Raw genomic sequence first — 5,491 nt, forward strand, 5'->3', positions numbered from 1 at the left:
AGTATGGGCATTGTAAGTTATGTGTTTTGATCTATGGATTTGAGCCAAGTGGGGGAGTCTGGTATCGGCGAGTTGATTGCACGATTATGTATTGTATTGGATTCGATTTGAGGTATACTTGTGAATCAGTTATGACTTGCAGAAGTTGAGATTGAGGATGACTCGGGTAAGGGAATTTTTGAATACGGGTGGTATTACACTCTATGGGTATATGGGAATCATAAAATAATTGAGTGGTTATTCGCAAAGGATGTAGTGTACATGGAATAGGGAATTTGCTCGGTTGCTTAGGAGTGTGGGTTACTCCCTTAGATGTTGGTGTACTAATACGGCACAGGTCGTTCGGTCCGTTTGGTCGGTGCAATTGAGATTTGGGTAGAGTGGATGACTCTTTAGAATGGTTCTAATAGATTCAAGAATTATATGTAGCAATTGAGAATTTCGGATTGGTATATGGATAGGATCTGATATTTGCATTAGATGGTGTTGAGACTTGTGGCTTTTTTATATCATTGTGGATTGTGCATTTCAGTATCAAGAAGGTGAAGGAAACAGTTTTAGGTTCACATAAGGTCTCTTTAGAGTGGGTGTCTCAGTTGTGGTGCTTTGGGGTGCTTAAGAAGGAAGTCAGCGACTTATGGGCCTTAGGGCGTGGTGGTTTTATACTAGGGCCTCTTGTGTGGTGAATTTTGGTTAAGGATCGTAGTGCTCCGGCAAGGAGAAGTATCAACTTAAAGGCAATTTGGAAGGGACTTGGAGAAGTAGGACAACGTGGTAGTAGGTTGGGTTAGCACAGTAATGGGTATGATCGGTTCTTTGGGTACTTATGACGTGGCTAGTCTCTACAGGTGTTTTGTGGCAATGCTCTTGGGTTTTGGCAACCAGCGTGGCTGGGTTGAGTTAGAGAGATTCGGTTCAGATAGCTTGGTTATGTGCAAATGGGTTTCAAAGAGTTCTCAATGGTCTTTACCAAGGTTCGAGGGGTATATTTCTTGCTGGCGTGAGGGGCATGTGGTGTATAGTGAATTTCTAATGGATGAAATGATGTGCCGTAGAATTTCGGCACATTTGGTACCAATTACATAGACTTTTTAGCTCATCTTTCAATGCATTTTTAGTTAATTCTTATGAAGTTTTGGTATTTTGCAGTGCATGAGGCTTGAGGATCCAAAAACATGTAAAAGAAGTCAAAAAGCCACAAAGGGCAGAAATGACGTAAGTATGCGGTCGCATAAAGCATATGCAGACCGCATACCCATCGCAGACTGAAGCAGATTGTTGGTTAACTGAAGAGAAAAAGATGCGACCCATTATGCGGTCGCAGAACGATTATGCGGACCGCATAGTGATCGCATAACTGAAATGAAGAAAGCTGAGAAGCACTTACGGAGGAATATGCAGTCGCATAATGTATATACAGACCGCATAATTGGAATGCGGTCAAGAGCTGGGTTGGATACATGAGATTATGCGGCGATTTCGAATAATATGCGGACCGCATACGTGATCTGCGACCAGTATGCGGTCGCATAAACTATCTGCAGGGTTATTTTTGTCCAATTTTGGCTTCGACTTTTAGCCCACTATAAATAGATTTATTAGGGTTTTTGTGGAAAAGAAAGTCAGAAAAAGAGATTACTTTTAGAGCATTGAATGCACCATTGTTTTGGGGACTTTTGAAGAGAGAATCTTGTATCTTTGTAGCTTTATGACTCTATTTATCGCTTTGTTCTTAGATTTTAGTATGAGTAGCTAGTTTTAATTACTAAGGTTGTGGACCCTAGATGGGTGTAATGTTAATGAGTGTTTACCATTGAATATATATATATAATGGTTGGTTGATATTTATTCAGTTCTTATGCTTCATGTGATGTTAGTGGTTGCAAACATTAACTAATTCCATTTCACTCTATCTTCACTTGGAAAAGTGGGCTAGGGTTTGGTAGAATTGAATACCAAAAACTCAAGGCTTTAACCCTTGTTTAATGTAATCGCCTAGGAATAAGTGGGTTCTATTTGGCATAAATTTGTTATTTTCAATCGCAACTCTTTTACATTTGGGAAAATCTTGAAGAGTAGATATTACTCAACTATTGGGAAATAGTGGGTAGTCACTTAGAAACCATCTGCATATCAAAGGACTTTCCATTAGAAATATATCATCTTAACACTGATAGCATGACATTACATCAATGGGGACACAACCTTGGTTTCCTTAATCAAATTAATCACAACATCACAATATTCTACTTGTCTTCATTTCACTCAATTGCAATATTCTTTTCAACTAACGGAATAGAATTACAAATTAAGTCAAGTTTCACACTACTCAAGTAACCTTTTCACACCTATTCCCTGTGGGATTCGACCCCAACCTAGTTGGGTTATTATATTTGACATCGACCGCTTTACACTAATTATTAAGGTGTAATTTGAGCGTATCAAATTTTGGCGCCGTTGCCGGGGAATATGGTTCTGAAATTATGATTTAGTGTGTGCTTTACTTCACGTTTTTATTCCATCACACTTTGCTTGCTTTGCTTGGTGTGCTAGATAAACATTGCAGAGTATGACGAAGAAGAAAATCCTTTTGCGAATATAGATGAGTACATCGAGGACACCAATGCCATTGTCCCTCCGCGAGTTGACGCCGCTACCTTCAAGGTGGAACATGGTTGTATCCTAATGCTTAACGCAGAGGGATTTTTTAGGAATTCTACCGATGATGATCCAACACAACATCTTAGAAACGTCTTGGGTGTGTGTGCGATGTACAAATAGAACAACGTGTCAGATGATGCCCTAAGACTGAGGGTATTCAAGTACTCACTAGTTGGAGAGGCAAGGAAATGGATCCAAAATCTACCACCTCACTCCATTCACTCTTGGCCTGAACTAGTTTGTGCTTTCTTTGCCAAATGGTTCCCACAAAGCAAGAAATCCGAGCTCAGGGATAAAATTTTCTTTTTCAAGCAACTACCGGGAGAACACCTACATGAGGCATGGGATCGGTTCAAGCTATACCTAGCGAGGTCGCCTAATCATGGTTTTCCGGACAAAATCTTGTTAGAAAAGTTTTACATGGGTTTGGATCCGTTGAACCAATCCATAGCAAAGAATGTTGTGGATGGATCTTTTATGGATAAAACATTCATAAGGATCACACAAATTCTCGACAAGATGGCAGAACACAATCAAGCTAGGCACTCGGAAGATACCATGGGTGGAATTGAATACGGTACTCCCTCTTTGACCAACATGATTAAGGAGAATCAAGAGAGAGATCAAGTAATTGCCGGTCTTTCCACAAACATTAATGTGTTAACCAAGATGTTCACTAAAAACAAAACTAAAAAGGTAAATGTTGTGGAAGATGTGCAACCCTGGTCAACCGAAGATTGCGAGGAGGCGAACTATGTCCATAATTCTCAAGGTGGTTATCGCCAACAAAATCAATGGAGGCCTAACCCGCAAGGGTAAGGCCATCAACAGTGGCGCAATGATCAAGGTGGATCAAGTCAAGGTAATTGGAGCAATAACAACAACAACTATGCAAACTGGAGTTCAAACCCATATGTTCCACCAAAGGGGCAATACTCTAACTCCTCGCATTATAAGGAAGGTTCTTCAAGTGAGTCCAAGTTGGAGAGCATGCTTGAAAGAATATTGCAAAATCAAGAAAGAGGCGACACTACAATGAAAAACATGTCCGAACTTGTGGGGTCACACACCGCATCCATACAAAAGCTAGAAATGCAAATGAGAGATTTGTCAAGAAAGCAATATCCAAAGCCGAAGGGCACACTCCCAGGTGACACAATTGCAAACCTTAAAGGAAATGGGAGTGGTCCAACTTCTCATTGCATGTCAATCACCACGTGAAGCGGGGAGGTACTTCAAGGAGAAAACGAACAAATTATTGGAGTAGATGATCTTGAGTAAGAGGTTGAAGCACAAGTTGAAGTGCCGATTGTTGTTGAAGTTGAAAAGCTCCCAAAAGGAGTAAAAGTCCAAGAAGAAAATCATGAAAAGGTAAAGAGGAAAGAGGCACCAAAAGCTCTAGCACCAATTCCTAGACCTTCCCCTCCATTCCCTCAAAGACTTGCTAGGAGGGTTGATGATAGCAAATTCGAGAAATTTTATGACATTCTCAAGCTATTGTCGGTGAACATACCATTTGTGGAAGCCTTTCAAGAGATGCCGGGTTTTGATAAATACTTAAAGGACTTGATAACCAAGAAAAGAACCACCAAGAATGAATTAGTGAATGTTACTCACCGGGTTAGCTCCATTATTGCAACAACCACCGTTGAAAAGAAAGAAGACCCGGGAGCATTTACCATTCCATGTACTATTGGCTTGCGAGATTTTGCAAGGGCTCTTTGTGACAACGGGGCTAGCATTAACTTGATGCCTCTTACCATTTACAAGCAAGCGGGGTTAAGCATGCCGAGACCTACAAGCATGAGATTGCAAATGGACGATCGTTCAATCAAAAGACCAGTGGGAATTATTGATGATGTCTTAGTGAAAGTGGGAAAGTTCCTCCTTCCGGCCAATTTTGTGATCCTTGACTGTGCCGTTGACAAAGAAATCCCTATCATCTTGGGGAGGCCATTCCTTGCTACCGGAAGAGCACTTATGGATTCAGAATGAAATGAAATCAAGTTCCGAGTTAATGATGAAGAGGTCACCTTCCAAGAAAGTAAGGGTATGAAGTTGCCACATGCATATGAAGGAATCCCAGTCATTGATGTTGTTGATGAGGTAGAGGATGCAAGTGAAATTAAAATGGAAGAAGAATGCCTAGGTGAGGTTTTGGCGGCGATATTGGTAAATTTCGATGGTGAAAACATGGAGGGGTACATAGAATCGATGAATGCATTAGAAAGACGTGGGTCTTACACTTACGCACCAAAGAAGCTTTCTCTTGTCTTAGAGAATAGAGCCACTCCCCCAGCAAAGCCTTCAATTATTGAGCTGCCACAACTTGAACTTAAGCCACTTCCACCACACTTAAGGTATAAATTTATTGGCTCTAATGATACTTTACCGGTAATCGTTTCTTCCTTGTTGAATGAGGTGCAGGTAGATCTTTTATTGAATTTCCTACAGGAACATCAACAAGCCATTGGGTGGACAATAGCGGACATCCGAGGGATTCCTGTCGGAATCTGTGAGCACACAATATAATTGGAACAAGGAAGCAAACCTAGTGTGGAGCACCAAAGAAGATTAAACCCATCCATGCAGGAGGTGGTGAAGAAGGAAATCATCAAGTGGTTAGACACCGGAGTAGTCTATCCCATTGCCGATAGTTCTTGGGTGAGCCCGATGCAATGTGTGCCAAAGAAAGAAGGCATGATCGTTATCCAAAATGAGAAAAATGAGCTCATCCCAACAAGGAATGTGACCGGATGGAGAGTTTTCATGGACTACCGGAAGCTCAACAGTGCCACTTGCAAAGACCATTTCCCTATGCCTCTTATTG

At 41.1% G+C, this 5,491-nt stretch overlaps 1 protein-coding gene and 1 non-coding gene across 2 annotated transcripts; one reads left to right on the forward strand and one right to left on the reverse strand.

Moving 5' to 3' along the window:
• Positions 1-938: 938 nt before the first annotated feature.
• Positions 939-4,656, forward strand: LOC107805954 (uncharacterized). Its single transcript, XM_075242774.1, has 6 exons — positions 939-974; positions 1,150-1,215; positions 2,554-2,664; positions 2,782-3,288; positions 3,374-3,523; positions 3,946-4,656. The coding sequence occupies exons 1-6, from the start codon at positions 939-941 to the stop codon at positions 4,654-4,656; spliced, it is 1,581 nt and encodes a 526-aa protein (XP_075098875.1).
• LOC142176836 (small nucleolar RNA R71) lies at positions 2,944-3,050 on the reverse strand. The gene has a single exon (XR_012705643.1). It is a non-coding gene; the product is annotated as a small nucleolar RNA R71 (small nucleolar RNA).
• Positions 4,657-5,491: the final 835 nt, after the last annotated feature.

This window comes from Nicotiana tabacum, chromosome 22 (genome assembly GCF_000715075.1).
Source record: "Nicotiana tabacum cultivar K326 chromosome 22, ASM71507v2, whole genome shotgun sequence".
Classification (NCBI taxonomy): domain Eukaryota; kingdom Viridiplantae; phylum Streptophyta; class Magnoliopsida; order Solanales; family Solanaceae; genus Nicotiana; species Nicotiana tabacum.

What these genes read in the sequence shown, in the direction of transcription:
- LOC107805954 (XM_075242774.1), top strand. Translation starts at nt 939, where the DNA reads ATGGGTTTCAAAGAGTTCTCAATGGTCTTTACCAAG. An exon ending in TCTCAATGGTCTTTACCAAG is followed by an intron (nt 975 to 1,149) that starts GTTCGAGGGGTA and finishes GGTATTTTGCAG; the next exon opens with TGCATGAGGCTTGAGGATCC. An exon ending in TTGACGCCGCTACCTTCAAG is followed by an intron (nt 2,665 to 2,781) that starts GTGGAACATGGT and finishes ATGTACAAATAG; the next exon opens with AACAACGTGTCAGATGATGC.